Source organism: Falco punctatus, assembly GCF_963210335.1.
Source record: "Falco punctatus genome assembly, chromosome: 16".
NCBI lineage: Eukaryota > Metazoa > Chordata > Aves > Falconiformes > Falconidae > Falco > Falco punctatus.
Window position 1 is genome coordinate 2,359,276 of NC_137596.1, and position 22,423 is coordinate 2,381,698.

The 22,423-nt window shown below is 59.0% G+C and overlaps 3 protein-coding genes across 7 annotated transcripts; 1 reads left to right on the plus strand and 2 right to left on the minus strand.

The window, feature by feature from the left end:
* Positions 1–66: 66 nt before the first annotated feature.
* Positions 67–11,209, plus strand: ESAM (endothelial cell adhesion molecule). 4 transcript variants are annotated; one of them, XM_080366504.1, is made up of 8 exons: positions 69–867; positions 1,103–1,221; positions 7,340–7,497; positions 8,673–8,886; positions 8,980–9,135; positions 9,666–9,788; positions 9,927–10,065; positions 10,521–11,209. In XM_080366504.1, the coding sequence occupies exons 1-8, from the start codon at positions 680–682 to the stop codon at positions 10,870–10,872; spliced, it is 1,449 nt and encodes a 482-aa protein (XP_080222630.1). In that variant the 5' UTR covers positions 69–679; the 3' UTR covers positions 10,873–11,209. The 4 variants fall into 4 exon arrangements, with proteins under 4 accessions (XP_080222633.1, XP_080222630.1, XP_080222631.1 ...); XM_080366507.1 differs by lacking the exon at positions 10,521–11,209 and having other exon boundaries at positions 67–867; positions 9,666–9,799; positions 9,927–10,064; XM_080366505.1 differs by lacking the exon at positions 1,103–1,221 and having other exon boundaries at positions 72–867; positions 10,521–11,206.
* Positions 11,210–12,015: 806 nt separating this feature from the next.
* NRGN (neurogranin) lies at positions 12,016–20,420 on the minus strand. 2 transcript variants are annotated; one of them, XM_080366512.1, is made up of 3 exons: positions 17,017–20,420; positions 14,648–14,857; positions 12,016–12,163 (listed from the first exon to the last, which is right to left on the minus strand). In XM_080366512.1, exons 1-2 carry the CDS (start codon positions 17,029–17,031, stop codon positions 14,648–14,650), a joined length of 225 nt encoding a protein of 74 aa, XP_080222638.1. In that variant the 5' UTR covers positions 17,032–20,420; the 3' UTR covers positions 12,016–12,163. The 2 variants fall into 2 exon arrangements, with proteins under 2 accessions (XP_080222638.1, XP_080222639.1); XM_080366513.1 differs by having other exon boundaries at positions 12,020–12,163; positions 14,648–14,854; positions 17,017–20,415.
* A 1-nt stretch (position 20,421) lies between these two features.
* Positions 20,422–22,396, minus strand: SPA17 (sperm autoantigenic protein 17). The gene is made up of 3 exons (XM_080366511.1): positions 21,997–22,396; positions 21,219–21,289; positions 20,422–21,077 (listed from the first exon to the last, which is right to left on the minus strand). The coding sequence occupies exons 1-3, from the start codon at positions 22,148–22,150 to the stop codon at positions 20,931–20,933; spliced, it is 372 nt and encodes a 123-aa protein (XP_080222637.1). The 5' UTR covers positions 22,151–22,396; the 3' UTR covers positions 20,422–20,930.
* Positions 22,397–22,423: the final 27 nt, after the last annotated feature.

Sequence of the window (22,423 nt, forward strand, 5' to 3'; positions counted from 1 at the left end):
TTTTTTTTTTTTTGTTTGTTTGTTGCGGGTTTTTTTTGGGGGGGGGTGGGGGGTGGGTTTGGGGGTTTTTTGGTTGGGGTTTTTTTTTGTTTTTTTTTTTAAATTCTAGTTAGCCTCTTTGTGAGAATAACCTGGCAGCTGGGAAACATTTTATTTTTTTTTTTCCTGTCAAACCATGCTTATGGATACAATCAAAGCTGTGAGAATGGGGAAGTGGGATTTGGGGATGGGGAGGGACATGGGGATGGGGGGGGGACACGGGGACGGGGAGGACGCATTTAATGCCTTTTTCAGACGTGTTACTATATAAGCCCCATTATCTTGCTGGCTGGCGCTGGCGGTTTCGGTTGTTTTTTATTTTCTAAAGCTCATCGATCGGTGAAGTTGTGACATACGATGAATGTGTCGGTCCTAATAAAATCAAACAAACACGTACGGGCGTCGGCAAATGTCTTTCTCCTCCTCGAGGGGGGAATTCTGGCGGGATGCGGAGGTCTTCTCCTGGGTTATTTCCACCAGGGCTTTGTTCCAGGGGTCGTTATTGTGTGAGATGTTTAATTTTTATTTTTCTTTGGGTGGGGGGAGTGCCGCTGGAGCTGGTTTCCTTCCCCGTGGAGATGCCTAAAATGTTTGAAAACGCGAGGACCGCTGCCTGGCTGGCGTTTGGCGTCATCTTCGGATGCAGTTGAGCCCTGAGATGGCGGAGAGAGGAAGAGGAGAAGGAAGAGGAGGAGGAGGAGGAGGAGGATGGGGTCGATCCCTCACTCCTGGTGCCCGAAATAGGGTGAATGTCCCCAAAAGAGGGCGAGTTGCCCCCAGGAGCCTCTGCCAGGACCGAGAGCGAAGCAGCGTCAGGTGGACCAGGAGGTGAGGTGGTAGGCAGGAGGTGCTGGCAGGGGGAAGGTGGGATCCCGGTGGGATCTGGCCAGGTTGATCCCCCCAAAGCTTCCTCGCTCCCCGAGGCGGGATCCTGCAATCCCGGCGGCCGGGCTGGATTTACAGGGGGAGACGAGGGCGAGAAAGGATTAATTCCACACACACCCCCGCCCCTCCTCCTCCTCCTCCTCCTCCTCCACCACCGTCTAATCTCTCCTGCTTTGAGGTCTGACCCCGGTTGGATCGAGGACCGGGATAACCTTGGCCGAGCCGGGCAGGATTGGTCCCGAGGCTCCGTGAAACCAGGGAGCTGGAGCCGGAGAATCCCAAATCTCCTTTTTTGGGGTATTTTTTGATTTGCTTTTAAGGATGAATGTGTTTATCTGAAGGTCCCTGGGGGTGTTGGCAGGAGGAGGGCGAAGGATGGAGCCGGGGAGGGTTTAGGGGTCCCTGTGCCCCCCCCAGTGGGTGACATTGAGGTGCCACATTGTGCCCTTAATATCATAATTAATAATAACCCAAATAATTAATGATTACCACCAATTTGTCGGTGCAGGGCTGGTTTTCATGCCTGGGGCTGGGGGCTGCTTTGGACCCCGGTGTGTGGGGGGGAGGGCAGTGCCTGGGGCTGGGATACCCCCCCTGGGGTGGGAAGAGGCCCCGCCCCTTCCCCATGCCCCTCCCCCTCGGAGGCTCCGCCCCCACCTGCGGGCGGCTCCCCCCCCCCCCCCCCGGGTCCCGGCCCCCCCCCTCTGGCACCTGCGGGTCCGGCCATGGGCGCGCTGCCGCGGGCTGCGCTGGCGCTGGCTGCGCTGCTGGGTGAGCCCCGCCGCACCGGGGGGACCGGGGGGACCGGGGGGGGTGCGGGGGGGGGGGGAGCTGGGGGGGACCGGGCAGGATGTGCCGGAGCCAGAGAAGCAGCGGGCAGGACCCGGGGTACTGGGGATGGCACCGGGCAGGACCCGGGGTACCGGGGGGTACCGGGGGAGGGCACCGGGCAGGACCCGCGGTACCGGGGATGGCACCGAGCAGGACATGGGGTGCCGGGGGGTACCGGGGGCGGGCACCGTGCAGGACCTGCGGTACCCGGGGGGTGCCGGGGGGTACCGAGGAGGGCACCGGGCAGGACCCGGGGTACGGGGTGGTACCGGGGGAGGGCACCGGGCAGGACCCAGGGTACCGGGGGGTACCGAGGAGGGCACCGGGCAGGACCCAAGGTAGCGGGGGGGCACCGAGGAGGACCCGGGATACCGGGTGGGTACCGCGCAGGACCCAGGGGTACCGGGGGGGTACCGGGGTGGACCCGGGGTACCGGGCGGGGGGGGCCACCGGGGAGGACCCGGAATACTGGGGGGGGGGGGGGGGCACCGGGCAGGACATGGGGTACTGGGGTGGTACTGGTGGGGCACCAGGTAGGACCCGGGATACTGGGGCGCGCACCAGGCAGGACCCAGGGGTACTGGGAGAGCACCGGACAGGACCCATAGGTTCTGGGGGGGCACCGGGCAGGACATGGGGGTACCGGGATGCACCGGGCAGGGCGTGGAGGAGCTGGGGGGCACCGGGCAGGACGCGGGGGTACTGGGGGCTCACTGAGAAGGGTGCGGAGCAGTGGGGGGGCATCCAGCCAGATGCATGGGAGCCCAGGGACCCCCCCTGGGGAGCTTTCATGGGGCACCGGGTGGGACACAGGGGTACCGGGGGACTCGTGGCACTCCCCAGCCCCTCTCCATGCTCTCGATCCCCCCACCCCAACAGGAAAGTGGGTGCTGGGGGGGTGGGTGGGGTGGCAATCCACCCCCATCCCCTCTTTGGGGTGCCCCCAGAGGAAGAAATCAGGGTCCCCCGGGAAAAGCCACTTTGTTCCTTGGAGCTGCTGAATGGCACCTTCCAGCACCCCCAAACCAAAAGCCACCCCATGGTGGGGGGACCCCGATGTGCCAGAGCCAGTAATTCACCTCCCTGCATGGCGTCGGGCAGGAAAAAATCAAATTTTTTTCCTCTTTCCCATAAAAACCTGCCCCTTCCCTTGTTGACTGGTGCTTTACAGCCACCCCAGTGGGTTTTGGGGTGACGGGTCTCAACCTCCCTCTGTCTCTGGCATTTTCCCCTCCTTCCCCCCCTAATTTCTGGCCCTATTTGAGTTTTTTTGGAAACGCCATGGTTGCTCCAAAGGCAAACATCCCTTGGCGTTCCCAGCGGAGGAGAGGCCTTTGGGGAAAGGAAATGGCCCCAAAAACAATGGCAGTGGCGTTTCCTCCCTGGCGGGATGCTGGGTGGGGGTCCCTGCACCCGGAGCCACTGATTTTCCCTCCTGGAAGGTTTTTTTTCCTTGATAAAAGTTAATTGAAGGGCGTTGAGCTGAGGCGTGGTGGTCACTTCATCCTTAAATCCCACCGGGATGCTCCTTTGCTGCAGCCCGACAGCGTTAATTTGCATGGGGTCCTCATGGATCCCCCCAGAAAAGTCATGCCGAGCCCTGGGGGGTGATGCTGTAGAGCCCAGGAGCACAAAACCGCAGCAAAAAGATGCTTTGAAGCCCCAAACGGGTGTTATTCCTTGGAAATTCGCTTTCAAACAGCCCATCCCCACCCTGCAGGCTCCGTACGGGATCGTGATGGGGATAAGCGGAATGAGGGGTGATGCTCAGCATCCCTGTCCCCATCCCATCCCCATTCCCATCCCATCGCCGCCTCCTTCTCCCGCATCAGGAATTAAAGCGCGTTTCCATCTGTAGCAAAGTCACGTAGTGTTATTATTATTATTTTATTTAATTCTTTTTCCCCAAATTTGGTCTCTCTGGAGGATACGGCGCTTTCTGCCCCTCACCCCCGCCCAGGGTCATGAGAAAAGCCACCGTGGATTTTCCCAACGGACGCTGCTCCGCAGCCCGGCATCTCCTATCTGCCCGTTTATAAATAGTTGGAGTTAAGGGGAGAAACAAAAAAAAAATCCCCCAAAAATAATAATAAAAAAAAAGCTGGGTGGCTGCGTCGCATCGCTGAGATGCTCCTTGACCTTTTTCCAAGGTTTGTTTTTTTTTTTTAAGGGCTCGTTTTTCCGGCCAGATTCCCGCTGTGTGTTTTAAATCCCAAACTTGGTCTCTCAGGATTTAATTTGGGTCTGGGTTTCACATGACTCCGGCGCCTTAATCCTATCGAATGGGGTCATCAAACCCCAACCGCCTCCAGGCATTAATTCCCCATACGGTTAATAGCTTATAGGGTCGGGTGGGGTTTGGGGGGGGGGGAATGCTGATTTGGGGAGGGGGGGATAATTTGGGGGGAGGTTCAGGCTGCACCTTGAGCTGGGAAGCAGCTTTTTTGGGGTGAAACGATGCGATTTTGGATGAGGATGGGGTGTTTAATATAGGTGTGGGGATGAATCCCGAGGTTGCTGCAGGTGCACAAGGATTTAAAGGTATTTTTTTCCTAGGGAAAAAATTCAAAGGTACATTTAAAGATTTTTTTTTTTTTTTCCGCAGGGTGGGGGGGGAATGTAAAAGTATTTCGAAAGGTAAATTTAAAGGGTTTTTTTTTCCATATGGAAAAAAATCCAAGCAGATGGCCTGGAGCAGAGGGAAAACTCCTGGGCAGGTGCTTAGCTCAGGGCAGCTGGATAAAAATCCAGATTTTTCAGCCCAAAGAGCAGCCGGGCGGTCCCAGGGTTCCCCCCCACCCCCGCTGATATGCCTATGAGCACTGGGAGCAGCTTAATTTTTTCGATCTGGTTAAAGCATTAGAGGATTTGAAGCGGCGAGGTGGCTAAAGCTGGAGCTGATGCCAAAGGGTTCGGTCCCCTGCCCGCAGCTCGAGCACCAGCTCTCCCAACCCTTTTTTAGGGTCAGATTTGTCCCAGATGAGAAATTTGGGGTGAATTCTGCAAGAAAAAGGGGATTTGGGGGACCGAGCAGCCTCCAGATTTGGATCCATCCACCTCTCCCTGTTGTGCTGGAGGGGGGGATGATGGAGCTGCAATCTCCTGCCACCACGGTTTCAGGATGACAGAGCAAAGCTGCAGCCACAGAGTGCTATTAACATCGTCATCATTAGGTTTCAGAGTTAACACACCCTGGTGAGGGCGCGGGGGGCCTGGCCCGCAGCAGGCACCGGCAGGTTTGCTGCAGTTGCAGTACATGGGGCTGTTTGGATGCCTTGGGGTACGACAGGCAGTGCCGGAGCATCTTTTCATCTTCCAGAGCCTGGATTTCCCCAGGGACCTGCAGCGCCTGTTGGCCCATCACCTTTTTTGTGCCCAAAAAATGTTGCTGATGGAGGAGCGGGGCTGGAAAACCGGGATTTTCCCAACTGTTGGGGAGGCAGAGAGGTTTAGGAGTTGTGGTGTCATTTAATGATGCCATTTGCATCATTAATGAGCCATAATAATAATAACAATAATATAATTAATATAACTATCATTTTCATTGTTATAAAATACAATTATATTCATAATTATTATATAATGTACATGACATTATCTCTTTTATTATAGAAAATACAATATAATTATTATATATATCATCTTTTCTTCTAGATTATCTAAATTTAATACAATTATATGTACAGTGATGGAGAAGCTGGGCTGAAAAAACCTGGATTTTCCCAGCTGTTGGGGATGCACAGAAGTTTAGGAGCTCTGGTGTCATTTAATGATGCCATCTGCATCATTAATGAACTATATTATTATTATTATTAGCATTAACATTAACATCATTATTATTAGAATTAACATCGTTTTTATCACTACTACCATTACTATGAGTGTTATGGTAACTAATAGCACTATCACATCCCCACTATTATCACTGTTCTTATAAAAACATATGCTTATTTGTGATTATTATACTGTATATGTATATTTATGATTATAGGATGCATATTATCTCTTATCTATTTTACTATATAAATTACAACAGAATTATTAGATATCATATATTTTCTTCTATACTAAATTTAATACAACTATCTTGATCGTGACATAGATTTCCAAGACAATTAATGTTCTTTTTCCATACTGTTGATTTTATTCCATACCATAGCTGTCTATAATTAATAATAGCAGCAATTATTTTGCCCACGCTAGGGTGGCACGCAGGCTCCCCCCTGCCACCTCCCTCGCCCGGCAGCCGTTTTTCTTCCCCCTCGCCAGGACTTAAGGGTTTATGTTCTTAGCCTGGGTGAGCTATTTTTAAGCATCCTCACCAGACTGGGGCTGATTTCTCCCGGTTTTTCACCAGAGAAGGGAAATTTGATTTTATTTTTTTTTTTTTTTTTTAATTCCTGGGAAGACTTATCGGCCGAAGCAGAGTTTCCTGCCTGGAGCTGGAAGGCTCCGTCCGGAAACTGTGCCGATGCCTTGTCGGGAGGGGGATGAACGGATGCAGGGAGGAGGCTAAAAATACCCCCTGGGGCCTTGTTTTCCTCTTCCCACCCTGGAAATATCAAATTAAAACCCTTGAGTCTGTAGAGAAAGAAGGTGAGGCTGTTGGAGCCTCCCTAAATCCTTCAAAACCAGGGTTTTTTTTCCCCAAATTCCAGGTGGCAGCAAAGTTTTGGGATGATGGGGTAGCATCATCCTTCCCGCCCTGCATCCCAAACCAGAGCATCCCTGGGGCGCTGGCAGGACTGGGGCCAGCTGGGGACATGGATCGATGGGCGGGATGCAGGGATGGAGCTGCCGGGATGCAGGTCCTCGGTGGCATTCCCCCGGGAAAAAAAAAAAAAACAAACCCCAGCGCAAACCCGACCTCGCCTGAGCCGATTAATTTTCCGGCTGAGCCTTACAGGCAAAGCCGGGGAGTAATCTTGCCCTGGGAGCCGGAGCATCCTTCTCCGGTCTGTGGTACCCACCGGTATCCCATTGCCTCCTCCCAGTGGGGTTTGGGGGGGATGCTGGGACACAGGGAGTGTAAGGATGGGGTATTTGGGATGGGATGGGAGTTGGGATGGGGTGAGATGGGGGTTCAGGGGAGGCCACCCGTGAATAATCCCAGTTTAGCACCAGCAACAGAAAGGGGGGGTGCTGGGATGACAGGAAGGCCTTGTGGGGTGCATGTGGGCGCCTCCCCTCAAAATAAATCCCATGGGATGGAGGATCTGGTGCAGCATCGGGGTGGTCGGGGGTACCCCAGTGCTGTGCTAAAGGGGGGTGTCTGGCTGCGGGAGCCCCCTGGGGAGAGGCAGCGGTCCCCCAGGAGTTGGGGGGGTTTCCCCACCCCAGGCAGGGGGGAAAGGGGGATGGGAGGGAGCGGCATTGTCCTGCATCCTCCAGAGCGGCCGGAAAGCCCTTCCCATGGCAGGGAAGGAGGAAGAACGTTCTGCTGGCCCAGCTCCCGGCAATAACTTGGGATTGTTGGGGTTTCCCTTGGGAATGGGGAGGATTTGCAACAATTGGTGGGGTTTTGTGGGAAAACAGCATGGAGTTGAGTCACGTCCCCTTTTCTTCTCTCTCCGGCTGTGGGCAGGTGTCTCCTCGGCTGTGCTGGAGGTGCACGTGGGGACAAGCTTGGTCTTCTCGGTGGAGGGGCAGCAAGCGGTGCTGCCCGCCTGGTACACCAGCCACTCCCAGAAGAAGCCCTACATCACCTGGCTGCTGAACAAGGAAGATGCTGGCCCCTTCCAGGTAAGAAGTGGGGAGGGGACGGGGGGGGGAGAGGGAAGGGACAAGCCAGGCAGTGCCCATGATGGGGAGGTGCCCGCGATGGGGAGATGCTTGTGGTGCCTATGATGAGGAGAGGTCCACCATGGGAAGGTGCCCATGGTACTTGTGATGGGGAGATGGCTATGATGGGGCCATGCCAGTAGCGCCTGCAATGGGGAGGTGCCTGTGGTGCCTGTGGTGGGGGAAAGCTCATGGTGCCTGTGATGGACTGGTGCCCATGATGGCGAGATGCTCATGGTACCCATGATGGAGTGGTGCCCATGGTGCCCATGATGGGGAGATGCTCGTGGTGCCCACCATGGAGTGGTGCCCATGATGGAGAGCTGCTCATGGTGCCCACCATGCAGAGGTGCCCACTACATGGAGGTGCCCACGGTGCCCATGACAGGCAAGCTCATGGTGCCTGCAATGGAGAGGTGCCCTTGATGGGGAGATGCTCATGGTGATGGTGATGTGTAGATGCCCACGATGAGGTCATGTCTGTGGTGCCTGCAATGGGGGGATGCTTGTGGTGCCCACAGTGGGGAGGTAGCCAAGATGGGGAGATGCCCTTGGTAGGAAGATGCTCATGGTGCCCACACTGGGGAGGTGCCCACAGTGGGGGGATGATTGTGGTGCCCATGATGCAGAGGTGCCTGCAATGGGGGGAAGCTCGTGATGATGGGTCGGTGCCCACGATGGGAGCATGTCCGTGGCGCTTGCAACAGGGAGATACCCATGAAGGGAAGACGCCCAGGACTGGGGGATGCTCATGGTGCCCGTGATGCAGAGATGCCCACAGTGGGGGCATGATCATAGTGCCTGTGGTGGGGAGGTGCTCATGGTACCTGTGATAGGGAGATGCCCGTGATGGGAGGATGCGTGTGGTGCCCGTGATGGGAGGATGCGCGTGGTGCCCATGATGGGGAGATGCTCATGACAGGGCAGCTGCTCATGGTGCCCATGGCAGGGGGGCACTTGTGCTGCCCACGGTGGGGAGATGCCCACGGTTCCCGTGCCGTGGGTGCTCAGGACACCTGAGGATGCGGGGAGCTCCTGCAGCAACAGCTACTCCACAAAATTTAGGATTTGTCAGAGGGGTTCCTCTCCTGCAACACCATCCAGAGGTGACCAAGCAGGTGTTTTCCCCCATGCAGATCCTGACCTACCTGGACGGGGTGGCAAAGGTGGAGGAGACAGAGCTGAAGCCCCGCGTGGGGTTCCTGTACCCCATCCTCACCCACAACATCTCGGTGTTCATCAACGCCACCCGGGAGCGTGACTCGGGCCAGTACATGTGCACCGTCAACGTGGTGGATGACGACACCAGCACAGGCAAGAACATCGGTGTCATCAACCTCACCGTCCTGGGTAAGGCTCCGCTGGTCACCCCGGCTCCTTTGGACAATCCCCCTCCCCCACCCCCACCCCGGTGTCCTTGGGGATTAATGTGGGTGCCTGCAGTGCCACCAGCCACCCCCACCTGCCAGCTGCACGGCAGCCCCACCGTGGGAGCCAACGTGACGCTGAGCTGCGCCTCCGAGAAGGGGAAGCCCTCGCCCGGGTACCAGTGGCAGCGCACGGCCCCCACCCTGCAGGTCTTCTTCCCCCCCGCCCAGGGTAAGGTGGCACAGCGGGGGGCTGGCGGGGCCGGGGGGGTGGAAAATCCTGGGAAGCTTCAGCTGGGGGATGCTTTCAGCTTTGTCCCCCTAACCCTGCCCCAGGGGAGTGTCCCCTTAACCCTGCCCCAGGGGAATGTCCCCCCTAACCCTGCCCCAGGGGAGTGTCCCCTTAACCCTGCCCCAGGGCAATGTCCCCCTAACCCTGCCCCAGGGGAGTGTCCCCCCTAACCCTGCCCCAGGGCACTGTCCCCCCTAACCCTGCCCCAGGGCAATGTCCCCCCTAACCCTGCCCCAGGGCACTGTCCCCCTAACCCTGCCCCAGGGCACTGTCCCCCCTAACCCTGCCCCAGGGGAGTGTCCCCCTAACCCTGCCCCAGGGCACTGTCCCCCTAACCCTGCCCCAGGGCAATGTCCCCCCAACCCTGCCCCAGGGGAGTGTCCCCCCAACCCTGCCCGCTCCCTGCCCAAGGAGGTTTGGGGGGCACAGGCCGGTGGTCCCAGGGCAGCACCTGAATTTCTCGCCCGCAGACCGGGCCAGGGGCACCCTCAAGCTGACCAACCTCTCCCTGGACATGTCGGGTCTCTACGTCTGCGTGGCTGAGAACCAAGCGGGTTCAGCCGAGTGCAGCATCCTCCTGGAGGTGCACTCAAGTGAGTACTGAGTACGTGTCCACAGGGCTGGGGAGGGTGGGAGCACGGTCCCCACGAGGTCCCTGTGGGGTCCACGTGGAAATAAGGGGGGAGGCGACCTCCCCCCGTCCCCGCCACCTCCCTGCCTCTCTCCGGCAGCTAGCACCAAAGCAGTCATCGCCGGCGCCGTGCTGGGCTCCCTGGGTGCCCTTGCCACTGTCATCTTCTTCGCCCAGCGAGTCGTTGGCTACCGGAGGAAGAAACGTGACTGCCAGGAGGAGGCAGCCAACGAGATCAAGTGAGGCGCCCGTCCTGCGGAGGCAGTTCAAGTTGTCATCGCTAGCTTTCAGGGTTAATGAGGGAGGAGGAGGTTTCCATCTCTGGCCAGTCATCATTAGGTTTCAGAGTTAATGAGGGGTGGGGAGGAAGGTTTCCATCTCTGGCCAGTCATCATTAGGTTTCAGAGTTAACGGGAGTGGGGAGGAGGTTTCCATTTCTGGCCAGTCATTGCTGGTTTTCAGAGCTAATGGGGGAGGAGGTTTCCATCTCCAGCCAGCCGTCATTAGGTTTCAGAATTAACAAGGGCATTTTCCACTTCTGTTTTCCCCCCCTTTCCCTCTTGCTCCCCTCTTTTGGGGTCCAGGAGCTGTGGCACAACCTTGGGGGCCCCATTGCTTTGGTGGGGGGCTGCTGGGGAGGGGGATATTGGGCTTGCTCAGTGCTGATCTCTCCGACGTTGTCCCCTCTCGGCAGGGAAGACGCCGTGGCCCCCAAAACCCCCACGTGGGCGAGGAGCCCGGCTTCGGACACCATCTCCAAAACCAGCACCTTGTCCTCCATCGCCGGCACCCGGGAGAGACCCTACGGTGCCAAACCCCCCTCCGACACCGCCTCCATCCTCACCACCACCGGCAGCTACCGGGGACCCCCACCCCGGGGAGGGGGACGCGTCCCCAGCCTCTCCCCCCCCACCATTAACGGGGTCCCCCAGCGCCGCCAGGATCCGGCCGCCCCCCCGGGGTCGTTGCCCCCCTCCAGCTTGGCACGGGCAGGCGCCATCCCCGTCATGGTGCCGGCACAGAGCCGAGCCGGCTCCTTGGTGTGAGCCCCCCCACCCTCAAAAGAAAGGGGTGCTCGTATGCAGAACGCAGACACCCCCCCATTTTCTGGGGTGTTTTTTTTCCCCTTTTTGGGTTGGTTTTTTCCTTTTTAAAAGACGCCTCAAGCAGCTGGACTCGTCGTGGGGTTGTTTAATGGATGCGGGAGGCTCCTCGGGTTTGGGGGGGCCGAGTCTCCCCGTAAATATAACACCCCAAAATAGCCCTGGCCCCGCCTGGAGGGGGGGATCCTCTTTTTTTTTTTATATATATATATATATATATATATATATATATATCAGTTGAAATGGGGGATTTTTTCATAAAAGAGCATTAGAAGCAGGGGGGGCAAACGAGGGGTCGGGGGTGGGGGTGGGGCACGCACTTTTTTTAGGGGTTTTCTGATTAAAAGTGGCCGCGCTGTTCGGCGCCTTCGTTTTGGGTGAGTTTGTGGGGATTCAGGGAGTTGGGGGCCCCATGTCCCTCCGGGTGATGTCATAGCGGCTGTGTGATGTCACAGCGCACCGGCCGGGGTCCTCAGGGTAGCCTCTGTGGCATGTGTGCGTTGTCACACCCCAAGGCCCATCGCTGGTCCGTCACCGTGATGTCACACCCTGTGTCAGGCAGGATGATGTCACAACGAGTGTGTGACATCACAGCACCCAGCTCATGCCGGTGTGACCCCCCCGCTGGCTGCCGCATCCATCGGCGATGTCGTGTGCGCCTGTGTGATGTCACACCCGCCATCACACAGCCAGGGGTGACATGACACATGCCTATGTGATGTCACACCAGCTGTCACACGTCCAGCAGTGACGTCACACCACCCAGCTCATGGCTGCAAAGCGTGACATGAGCTGTCTCCCACCCAGGAGCGGCATCATGCCGTACCACGCACGCTTGCGTGATGTCACGCCAGCCATCGCACACCCTGCAGTGATATCACACGTGCCTGGATGGTGTCACACCAGCCACCACACGCCTGCCAGTGACGTCACACATGCATGTATGGCATCACCCGCCCCGTGACCACCCCACCTTCGCGCCGCTGTGACCTCACCACTCTGCCGGGTGACATCGAAGGGCACCAAGGACAGGCAGGGCCTCTGGCAGGGATGTTTATTGGGGTGTGGGGGGGCTGGGGCAGGGGGCGGCGGCCGGGGGCAGGGGCAGAGCCTGGCTGTGGGGGGACCCCGGGGGGTGCATGCGGGGGGGTGGCGGGGCGAAGCGGGGGCTCCTGGGCCTCTGTGGTCAGCGGGGGCTCGGCGGTGAGGGGGTCCGGGGAGCGCCTGGTGGCCCCTGCAAGCAAGGAGAGAGCAGTCAGCCCTGCCTGCACCCTGCTCCTGCGCCCTGCTCCTGCACCCTGCTCCTGCACCCTGCGCCCTGCCTGCACCCTGCTCCTGCACCCTGCTCCTGCGCCCTGCTCCTGCACCCTGCGCCCTGCGCCCTGCCTGCACCCTGCTCCTGCACCCTGCTCCTGCACCCTGCTCCTGCACCCTGCGCCCTGCCTGCACCCTGCTCCTGCACCCTGCTCCTGCGCCCTGCTCCTGCACCCTGCGCCCTGCCTGCACCCTGCTCCTGCACCCTGCTCCTGCACCCTGCACCCTGCTCCTGCACCCTGCTCCTGCACCCTGCACCCTGCTCCTGCACCCTGCTCCTGCACCCTGCTCCTGCACCCTGCTGCTGCACCCTGCTCCTGCACCCTGCACCCTGCTCCTGCACCCTGCTCCTGCACCCTGCTGCTGCACCCTGCGCCCTGCCTGCACCCTGCGCCCTGCTTGCACCCTGCTCCTGCACCCTGCTCCTGCACCCTGCACCCTGCTCCTGCACCCTGCTCCCTGCACCCTGCACCCTGCTCCTGCACCCTGCTCCTGCGCCCTGCTCCTGCACCCTGCGCCCTGCCTGCACCCTGCTCCTGCACCCTGCGCCCTGCTTGCACCCTGCTCCTGCACCCTGCACCCTGTCTGCACCCTGCTCCTGCACCCTGCTCCTGCACCCTGCTGCTGCACCCTGCTCCTGCACCCTGCGCCCTGTCTGCACCCTGATCCTGCACCCTGATCCTGCACCCTGATCCTGCACCCTGCACCCTGCCTGCACCCTGCTCCTGCACCCTGCCCACACCCTGCTGCTGCACCCTGTGCCCTGCTTGCACCCTGCTCCTGCACCCTGCGCCCTGCTCCTGCACCCTGCTCCTGCGCCCTGCCTGTACCCTGCTGCTGCACCCTGTGCCCTGCCTGCACCCTGCTCCTGCACCCTGCACCCTGCTCCTGCACCCTGCCCACACCCTGCTGCTGCACCCTGCGCCCTGCCTGCACCCTGCTCCTGCACCCTGTGTCCTGCCTGCACCCTGCCCCTCCACCCTGCCCCTGCAGCCTGCCCGCACCCTGCCCGTGCCCTGTTCTTGCACCTTGCTGCTGCATCCTGCACCCTCTCCGTGCCCCATCCCCTCCCTGCCAGCACCCCTGCCTGCACCCTGCCCACGCCCTGCTCCTGCAGCTCTCATCCTCTCCATGCCCTGCCCACACCCTGCCTGCACCCTGCCCATGCCCTACTTGCAGCCCGCCCACACCCTGCCTGCGCCCTGCTCCTGCACCCGTGTCCTGCTGCCTGCAACCTGCCCTCGCCCAGCCCCATCCCAGCAGCTGGGGGTGGGGGGACACCCAGCCTGGGCCCCCCAGGCCAGAGGACCCCGGTGGGAGGGGGCGAACCCAGCTCACCCGGTGCAAGCCTGCCCAGCCCACCTAACGAGGCAGCCCTAACAAACCCCATGGCCCTAATAAGCTTCACAGACCCTGCACTTGGCAGTTGCTTCCCTGTTGCATCCCCATGGCATCCTCCCTGCAGTCCCACTGACTCCCGACTGCATCCTCGCTGAATCCCCACTGCAGCCCCACTGACTGCCCGTTGCTTTCCCATTGCCTTTCCAGTGCAGCCCCACAGCACCCTTGCTGAATCCCCACTGCATCCCGATTGCATCCCCACTGCATACTCAGTTCGTGCTCATCGCATCCTCACTGAATCCCTGTTGCATCCTCAGCTCATTCCCACTGCATTCTCACTGCATCCTCACTGCATACCCAGTTCATCCCGCTTGCATCCCCACTGCATCCCCACTGCATCTTTAGTTTGGTCCCCACTGCATCCCCAGTTCTTTCCTACTGCATTCCCACTGCATCCTTTCGTGCATCCCCACTGAACTCTCACTGTACCCCCATTGCATCCTTACCGCATCCCTGCTTCATCCCCGTTGAATCCCCACTGCATCCCAGTTCCATCCCATCTGCATCCCCACCAGCCCCGACACACACACACGTGGCCAAGCCGGCAGCAAGACCTCCCCACCACTAATCCCAAACCAGCCTTCGGCGCAGCCGGGGCCGTTCTCTGCTCACCACGCCGGCACGGCACAGGGCACGGCACAACCACCCCCCAGGCCCCAATGCCACGCGGCCTCGGCATCGTGGGCGCTTTTTAAATTTACCTTTTCCTGCCAGGAGACTGTGACATAGGCTTTTAAAAATAGCATGTGCTGAGGCGAGGCGTTTGGGGTGGTGTTGCTAAGGGAGAAATTCAATTCAAATCTAGGGCTTCGCCTTCCCATGCTAACTACTACGGCGCGCTCCCAAAATTAGGGCAGGCAGGGGCTGCCTGCCTGCGTGCTTTCACCTCCTGGGAAGAAAAATCCCTTCTCCGTCCCGAATCGGCATGGGGAAGGATGCTTGGAGCAGCATCCTTGTAAAAATGACCTGATTTTGGAGGGAAAAAGGGAGATTCGGGGCGTACCTAGTCGCCGTTGCGGAGGTCGCCGCCGCGGGTGCTGTTGGCGCACTCGGCGTCCTTGGTTTTCCGATCGATCTCACCCCCTTTGATCTTCTTGCGGGTCATATGGCCGCGGAAACTAGCCTGGATCTTGGCGGCCGCCGCGTTGGCGTCAGGATCATCCAAAGGGATGTCCAGGATGTCCTCGTCCAGCTTTGTGCAGGCTCCCTCCTGCTGGCGCCAACAGGAGGGTTACGGCCGGTGGCACGCCAGAAAGGGCATCCCTCCCCAATTAAATCCATTAAATAAGGTCCTAAATTAGCCCCTGTGCTAAAAATTAGGTTTCTTTGCTAAAAATCAGGGTCCTTTGTTAAAAATCAGGGTCCTTTGCTAAAAATCAGGGTGCCTCGCGGGTGTCTCAGGGGATGGGCAACCGAAGGTGCGGCAGGGGGAGATGCTTCGCCCCCTGCTCATCCCTAAATCTGTCCCCTGGACCACCTGGCTGCAGGAAGCCGGACCCCACCAGCCCCGCTGGGGCTGGATCCTGCTTCCTCGAGGGGTGTGATACAGGGAGAGGAACATCCATGGGAGCAGAGGGTGGGTTTGAGGGAGGGGATTTTTGGCACAGGGGGGGTCACACTGCACAAGCCAAGCTGGCTCTGCCTCAGTTTCCCCTTCCCTCACAGCCTGTTGCATCTTCCCGCATACCTCCTCAGGGCTTTGGCTGAAAACACCAGGAAATTAGGGAAGGGAGTGATGCCGGAGGGGAGGAAAAGCCTCCCCAGGGATAAATCACCACAGCCCACTCCCCTGCTGCCACATCCCACCGGAGCGGTTGGACCCAGCGCCGAGGTCAAGGAGGGAAAAATCCCAAGGGAAAAATAAATGAGACAGGAGCAAGCTGGTGCTGGACAATCTGGTGCCAGCAGCGGCGGGGGTGCATCCTTCTCATCGCCCCAGGAGGGCTTTAAAGGACTTAAAAAGAGTTTTGGGTTTTTTTGGAAGCTGCAGATTTGAGGAGGATGCTCTTCCCCTCGGAGCTTGCCGCGGCTCCGTAAAGTTGCTCGGGTTGTTTTACTGTCGTGAAAGGTGAGGGGAGCAAAAGAGCGGCGGCGGCTTAAGTGACGGGTCCGAGGGGGAAATGATATGTCCAGGGTGGAAATGTTATAGCCAGGGCTGGAAATCCTATATCCATGGGAGAAATCCTATATCCAGGGGGAAGAAATCCTATATCCAGGGGGAAGAAATCCTATATTCAGGGGAGAAATCCTATATGGGGGAGCAGGGACCTATATCCAGGAGAGAAATCCTATATCCAGGGGGAGAAATACTATATCCAGGAAAGAAATCCTATATTCAGGAGAGAAAACCTATACCCAGGGGGAGAAAGCCTATATCCAGGAAAGAAATCCTATATGCAGGGGAGAAATCCTATATGGGGGGACGATGACAGACACCTATATCCAGAGGAGAAATCCTATATCCAGGGGGAGAAATCCTACATGCAGAGGGTAAAAACCTGTATCCAGGGAAAAATCCTAAATTTAGAGGGAGAAATCCTATATATGGCGGGGAATATCCTATATCCAGGGGGGATAAATCCTATATCCAGGGTGGGCTTTGCCTCTCTGGAGGTGCCCAGGAGGGGAGATGGGAGCTACTGTCTGCTGGCGGCTAAGCAGGAGGGGGAAAAAGGGGAAAAAAGGGGTAAAAGGGGGAAAAAAAGAGGGAGGGGAGGGAGAAAGGGAGGAAAAACGTTGTGCTTTCCCGCTGGATCAGCTCCCTGAGCCGACTGGTGGTTGGGTGGCAGGGGGTGCTCACCCTCAGGTGGGGACGGAGGGGTACAGCCCCCTTGCTCGCCCCAGTTTATCCCTTTATTCATCAAGCCACCCCTGATCCCGCCTGGAGAGTAATTGGAATTGGGGGGGGGGGGGGGGGGGGGGCGCGGGGAGCAGGGGGTGAAGTGAGAAAAAGCTGAATAAAAGCAGAACCCCTCATCCTGGCAGCTGGATTTGGGGATGGGGGGACTTTCCTGACCGGGATATGGGATGCTGCCCATGGTGCAGGCTGGCTGCTGGCCCCAGCGGGATGGATCCTGAACTGGTGTGAAATGGGAGGGGGGGGGCTCTGGGGTGGGGGTATGGGCCTGGGGGGCTGCAGCAGCACCGGGTGAGGGGGGGATGGACGCAGAGTTGGTTGAGCTGTTGGGTGCAGCACCCATCCGCAGCATCACCCCCCTGCAAATACCCCCCCACCTACATCACCACCCCAAATCCCCTCCACCGCCCCCGTACCCCGCTCCAGGAGGAGGTTGGGGGGGGGGGGGGGCAATAACGATATTAATCAATTAAATGCAGAAAGGTGAGATGCTGGGGGGAAAGGGGGGAACCTACGTTGCAGCAGTCCATGGCGGAGGACGGGTGGGCGGCCAGTGATGGGCGAGGGGCTCCGGCAGGGTCTCGCTTCCCCGGCAGCTCTCCCGGCGCAGGTGGCAAGTTGAGCGGAGCCGCTTGCCTACGTAATGTGCTTTCCTCCGGGCGAGCCTATCAGCCCTACACCCCTGCCAGGCTTTTAGTGGGGGGGGTGTTTCTTTTTTTCTTTTTTTTTTTTTTCCCTTTCTCCTCTCTCTTTTTTTTTTTTTTTTTTTTTTTTAACCTCCTCCAATTTTATTTCGCAGCCTCCAACTCCCTCCTAACGCTTAAAGGAGCCGGCAGCTCGCGTCAGAGTTTTGTGTAATATAAAATTACATGCAGAGGATGCGATCAAATATTTAACGGCGCTTTCGGGTTTCGCCCTCGGTGTGGCGGGTTTAATAGGGCCGTGCTGAAATTTGCAGCGACTTTTTGGGGGGACGGAGAGGGGTGAAGCTGCGACAAAAGGGGGGTGATGGGTTATTTGTCTGGGGAGGGGGGGGTTGCTTGGCCCGCAGTGATGCTGGAGGAGGGTTTTGCCCCCTGGGTTTGTTTGCACGGGACACGGGGGTAAAACCTTCACGACCTACTTCGGTCTTGGTCCTGAGGAGTGTGAGGATGAGGATGGTAAGGACGAGGATGGCAAGGGTGAGGATGACAAGGAAGGGTGGGCATGGCGGGACACTACATCCCACCGAGCATCTGCTGAAGGCCCGGGGTGATGTGCCCAGACGTGGACTCTACGCAGAGGAGGGGGCTCCATTTTTGAGGTTTGGGGATCCCTCCCCTGCTCACAGGAGCATCCCACCCCCCAAATGTGGGGGGGTTTCCAGTCAGACCTGCAGACCCAGCCATTTTTCCAGCCCTCAGTGCTATCTGCGGACCCTGCTTTTGCCTTCAGACCACGCCAAGGTGCCAGGGCTGATGGGGTGAGATGGGGGGACCCCAGGAAAGAGGAGAGATGCCCAGGGCAATGTGGGGGGCTGCAGCTCGCAGCCCCCCCATCGCCTGCCTCACTCGCCTCTAATCCGGGTTTGGGAGTTGCTAAGCAACTGCATAAGTCGCCCGTGGGCTCCGTGCGCTGATGCTGGCTCCGGCTGGCCCCCAAAACACGGCGCGGCCCCCCAAGCCGGGCAGCGGCACCCCCCGGTCCGCCAGCGCATTCGGGCCTCCCCAGCTCTCCCCAGCTGGGCTTGCTCACAGGGATGTGCCCTGCCTGGGGGCCTGGGGGCACCAACCTTCCTCTTTGCCATCACCAGCATCATCGTCATCACTCACTGTCACCGTTAGCATCCCTGTCCCATTGCTATCACCATCCCCGGCACTGTCACTGTCCCTGCTGCCACCACCAGCCTTGTCCCCATCCTTGTCCCCATACCCTCTGCCACCATCCCCATCCCCACCACTGTTCCTGTCCCCATCCTCATCATCATCCCTGACGCAGTCCCCAGCCCCATTCCTGTCCCCATCCCCAACTTCAACCCCATCATCCCTGTCCTCATCCTGTCCCCATGCCACCCCCAACTTCAACCCCATTTTTGCCCATGTCCCCATCCCCATCCCCGTCATCACCCTCATCCTTGTCCCCATCCCTGTCCCCATCCCCATCATCACCCTCGTCCTTGTCCCCATCCCTGTCCTGTCACCGTCCCCATCACTACCTCATCCCTGTCTCCATCCCCATCCTGTCCCCATCCCTATCATCACCCTTGTCCCTGTCCCCATCCCTTCACCATCCCCATTCCCATCCCCATTTCCATCTCTGTCCCCAAGGTCACTCCAGCCAGGGTGCAGGTGGTGGCACTCCCTGCCCCCCCCCACCCTCATGGCACCCAGCCCACCCTGCTCCCTGTCCCACACCCCACCCCAGGCAAAAGGAGGGTGCAGCCCACACCGGCTCTTGGGGGTCAGCCACCCCCCCCAGCAGCACCCAGGCACCCCAGCCCGCACCCCGGGAGATGGGTGCTCCCGGAGCATCCCTCCATTCCCCCGCCAGCCATCCGCACCCGGCTCTCCCTGCCAGAGCTGCTTTTCCACGGCCACCTCCTCTCACCAGCACAGCGGGGTGGGGTGGGGGAATAGCTCTGCTCCAGAAAACCCCATTCCAGCTTCCAGGCGAAGCTTTGGCAGCTCCGCTGGGATTTTTAGATGGGAAAATGATCCCTTTCCCTTTTCCTTCTTACGTCCTCCAGATCCATTGCTGCCTGCTCTGGCAAAGGAAGACAGGGTGTTTTGGGGGGAGTCGAGTGGAAAGGGTTTTTGGGGTGACTCCTGCATCAAGGATTTGAGAAAATTAGCCCCAAAATTAGGACGCAAAATGCCAGGGGGGGATCATCCCGGTACCAGTAACCCCCCCAAAATGCACAAAACCAGTGGGTTCTGGAGCATTTTGAATGCAAGAGTGGATGGCACCCCATTTTTTCCAGTGGCACACAGCTCCCCTGTCCCCAAAATCCATCCTGGCCGTGGCCCCCCGGTCCTGGCAGAGCCGCCAAGCGCCGGCGTCTCCCGCAGGCTGCGGCTGCGGAGGAGGGACACGAAATGCCAGAACATTTCTAATCATTAACGGCAGGTTTTGAGCCCGTTCCAGGCTCTGCATTTCTCCTTCCCGGGCCCCTTCATCCAAGAAAACAACCCACCTCAGGGTGCAACACGGCAGGGGGGAAGGAATATTGGGGGGATGCTTTCCCAGGTGCTCCAGCATCTCCAAATTCTGATTCCTGATAAAATAACTCAAATTTTGGAAGAAGGGGATAGGCACCACGGCTGGCAAGACCCGCTGGAAACATCTCGCCATCGTGGTTTGAGATGGTGGCACTGAGGTGTTAAAAAAATCCTTAAAAAAAAAAGAAAAAAAAAACAAAACCCAAAACCAACCAAACAAACAAACAAAAAGGGGGGAATTTGATGCTGGAAAGGTGCCCTGGGCAGGCAGCGATGCTGGCTGCCGAAACAGGGAGCCGGCAGCCAGCGAGGCTGTGCCGGGGAAGGGGGGTCAAGGCGTAGCCGCTTGGCACCAGCCCTGGCACAGGGTCCCCGCCAGCTTTTTTTCCCCATCCCTCCTTCCTGTTTTTCCCAGGGGAGCCGCTGCCGTGCCCTGTGCAGTGGGCGAGCGCCGCACGCTGCATATGGCTGGCTCCTGCCAGAGAAAACAGGAAAGGGGGGGGGGGCAAAACTGGGGTAGGCATGGGTGGGGGGGTTCAATCCCCCCCAAAAAAGAGCAGCCAGCTTCGACGCAAACCCCGTCACCGTGTTTTTTCAGTGCCAGCTGGGAGTTTTAAACCACTCCGGATGGGAAAACATGAATTTCACAGGTTGGAATGGAATGAGGGGACCCCCCCTCTGCGCTCCACAAAATGCCATGGAGGCATCTCATCTCTTGGAGGGGGGGGAGAAGAGGAGCAATGTCACATCCCTTCTTCACGTGGGGACGCTATTAAATTTTTGACAACCTCCAGGGATGCAGGGGCCTAAATATAGAGCCTTAAAATATCATCTTGAGCTCAGCCCAGCTCCCAAACCCGGTTTTTTTTTAGGGGAGAAATCTCAGGTGAGAGTCGCTAATAACAGCGGGGACCTCATTAATAAAAATTCTCATTAAAAAAGCACCGCGGGGGTGGGACGGGAGATCATCACCCACCCCCGAGAGAAGGGCAGGAGCCTGGTGGGGAAATTAAGGTGTTGGCTTTTTTTTGAGTCATGGCACTTTGTTTTGGGTTGGGATGTTGCCCAAATTTGGGGCGAGCGCTTGGGTCAGGTCCCCAGGGAGGTGTCCCTTTTAAAGGGGGTGAGGGGGGCGTGCTCCCCTTTGGCGGGGGGTTGTTCCTCTCTGCTGCATCACAGTGAGGATTTTTGGGGAGGAATCACGGTGTGTCGGGGCTGGTGGGTGCTGTCAGCTACCCCTGATGCTGGTTTGGGCTCAGATCGCCCTGTTTCGGTGCTGCCTCCCTTACCGTGGCCGTGGATGCACCGCCGCCTGCCTGCTCCCCTGCCTTCTCCTCCTCCTTGTCCTTGTCCTCCTTCTCCTCGTCCTCCTCCGGTTCCTGGAGGAAAAGCAGGAAAACCTACAAGTTAGGTGGTGCGGGACAAGGGCAGGGGGGGCGGGGGGGGGGGGGGCAGGGACCCAGCCCTTTGCCCCAGGCACCCCGAATTCTCTCGAGGGGAGGGCAGGGAGGGCAGCCCACCTGGAAAGGGGGCTGGGAGAGAAGCTTGTCCTCCAGCTGGGCTCCCCACACCGCCAGGTCAGCTGAGCTCTCTGGGGGAAGGGAGAGGCTTGATGTCACCTGGGATGGGCCCGTGGGGCAGGGCTGACACCCGGGGGTGGGCACGTGGGGCAGGGCTGGTGGCACAAGGGATGAGCAAGGTGCAGAGTCCCTTGGGATGGGGACATGCAGCAGGCACGACGCCGTGGGTGATGGGCACAAGGGGCAGGTATGATGCCATGGGTGATGGGCACAAGGGGCAGGCACAATGCCATGGGTGATGGGCACAAGGGGCAGGTATGATGCCATGGGCGATGGGCACATGGGGCAGGCACAATGCCATGGGCAATGGGCACAAGGGGCAGGTATGATGCCATGGGTGATGGGCACGAGGGGCAGGTATGATGCCATGGGCGATGGGCACAAGGGGCAGGTATGATGCCATGGGCGATGGGCACATGGGGCAGGCACAATGCCATGGGCAATGGGCACAAGGGGCAGGTATGGTGCCATGGGTGATGGGCACGAGGGGCAGGTATGATGCCATGGGCGATGGGCACAAGGGGCAGGTATGATGCCATGGGTGATGGGCATGAGGGGCAGGTATGATGGCATGGGCGATGGGCACAAGGGGCAGACACGACACTGTGGGCGATGGGCACATGGGGCAGGTATGATGCCACACAGGATGGGCAGGCCATGTAGTGTGGGGCAGGGGATGGAGGTGTGGGGATGGGTGCTGCTGTGCTGTGCCACTCACCCTCTCTCTGCTCCAGCAGCCTTTGGAAGTGCTGAGCGGCGAAGGCCACCACGTCGGTGGGCTGCACCCGCAGCACCTCCAGTGCCAGCTCCTCCAGCAGGTTTTGGAAGCCGGCAGGCAGCCGCAGGGTGCTGCTGGAGGTGGGGATGGACATGGCCGCCTCTTTGCCCCGGCCCCCTGCAGCGGTACGGTCGGGGTTAATTACACCCCGCACCCCCGCCCTCCCAACCGGGGAGGCCGGGACTCGAACCCGGGCTCCCGGGATGGGGGTGGGGGGTGTGTGGCGTGAGGGGGGGCCGTGCCGCCGCTAGGGGGCGCCGCCCCGCCCGCCCGCCGCACCTGCGCACTGCCGCCTCCAGCCGCGCGTGCGCGGCGGTGCCCGGGCCGGGCGCTGTGAGCGGTGCGGTGCCCCCGCTGCCCCCCGCTG